Consider the following 1,777-nt stretch of genomic DNA (forward strand, 5'->3'; position numbering starts at 1 on the left):
CCCACCCCCCCCCCCCCCCCCCCCCCCAGGGACCATAAAAAGGCCAGGTACTCTGCACTGCCATTAGGTGCGTAAGCACAAACGACAGCGAGAGACCGTTCCCTGCCGCAAAGGCGCAGGGAAATTACCCTCTTATCCAACGGGGTAGACTCCCAACACCTGACGACGGAGCTGGGCGGCTATAAGCAAGCCCACACCAGCCTGTCGCCTCTTCCCCTGAGCAACACCAGAATAGAGGAGGGGTCCACCCTTTGTTGAGAAGAATGGTTCCAGAACCCAAGCTGTGAGTGGAAGTGAGCCTGACTATATCTAGACGGTATCTCAACCTCCTGCACCAGCTCAGCCTCCTTCCCCACGAGTGAGGTGACATTCCAAGTCCCAAAAACCAGAGTCGGTGTCCGAGGTTTGGGTCGGCCGGGCAGTTGGCCCCGGCCACTGCCCAAAACACAACACACTGGCCCCCTACGGCCTCTCCAGCAGGTGGTGGGCCCACCGAAGTGTGGCTCCACGTTGTGGTTTCGGGCTGAGCCCAACCAGGCCCCGTGGGTATAGGCCTGGCCACTAGGCACTCATGCACGAGCCCCTCTCCCAGGCCTGACTCCAGGGTGGGGCCCCCAGTGACCCCATACCGGGCAGGGTAAACGTGAGCCTTGATTTTTTTTTTGCCCATCATAAATGGCCAATGAACCGCCCTTTGTCTGGTCTGTCACCAAGGACCTGTTTGCCATGAGAGAGCCTACCAGGGACATATAGCCCTTGACAACATAGCTCCCGGGATCATTCAGGCACTCAAACCCCTCCACCACGTTAAGGTGTCAGTTCCAGGGAGGGGCCTATGGAATTCCTACAATAATGTATTTGTATTTGTCAGTTTACATTTTCCACTGTATGACCAGTGATAAACTTCAGCACAAAATATGTCCTCGGTGTGAACGTTATCACAGAGAACCCTGTGGAAAGCTCTTCTCTGATGGCCTCACCATGCAACAACAAATGAGGTATCAGAATAAAGCTTGCTGTGGAAACGCAGTGTCTAACTTCAGAACATGCTGTATTATCACATCTTTTCCTCACCTTTTTTTCTCCATTGCTTTCTTTCTGCCTCATCTCATCTTCCATCACTTCCCTTTTCTCACCCCCCCAAATCCCACATACCTCCACTTATCCTTCCTCCAACCTACCAGGTGGGGACAATCCGCTACATGGCTCCGGAGGTGCTGGAGGGCGCAGTGAACCTGAGGGACTGTGAGTCGGCACTGAAGCAGGTGGACATGTACGCCCTGGGCCTGGTTTACTGGGAGACCTTCATGAGATGTACCGACCTTTTCCCTGGTGAGAGAGACAGACATGAGAGAAGAGTGTGGAGTTTACTTGAATAGATTGTGTTGACTGTACCATAGGGTCACATGAGAGTGCCTCTCCAAAGACACAAAGACTGTAGTACCATCATTATCACCTCCTCCTGTGCCACATAATGATGATGATGACACTTTATTACAGACTCAAGGTCCAAGGTCAAAAACAAATAAATAAATAAATAAAGCAATAAAAGAACAGTTTAAAAATGAAACAATAAAAACAGAAAATACATAAAAAACAAGAGCACAAGAACACCCATAAAACTACTGCCCCTTTAAAAGACAGGTATACCAGTGTTTCCAGAGAACCGAAGTAAAACGCATGTCACTGTGTGCAACATTAGTCAACGATAAAATTATATGATTTTTTGAACAATTCAAGCGACAAATAAATTTAAACATCAGGTTTCTTAAAACAG

At 49.6% G+C, this 1,777-nt stretch overlaps 1 protein-coding gene across 1 annotated transcript in view; it reads left to right on the forward strand.

Annotated features, from left to right (window-relative positions):
• LOC109951513 (bone morphogenetic protein receptor type-2) overlaps nt 1–1,777 on the forward strand; it is a 40,358-nt gene that overhangs the window by 33,378 nt on the left and 5,203 nt on the right. The window contains exon 9 of the mRNA XM_020586049.1: nt 1,185–1,332. Within this exon, the coding sequence (XP_020441705.1) occupies nt 1,185–1,332 (148 nt within the window). The remainder of the gene's footprint in view (nt 1–1,184; nt 1,333–1,777) is intronic.

This window comes from Monopterus albus, unplaced genomic scaffold, assembly GCF_001952655.1.
Source record: "Monopterus albus unplaced genomic scaffold, M_albus_1.0 scaffold394.1, whole genome shotgun sequence".
In the NCBI taxonomy this organism is placed as follows: Eukaryota; Metazoa; Chordata; class Actinopteri; order Synbranchiformes; family Synbranchidae; genus Monopterus; species Monopterus albus.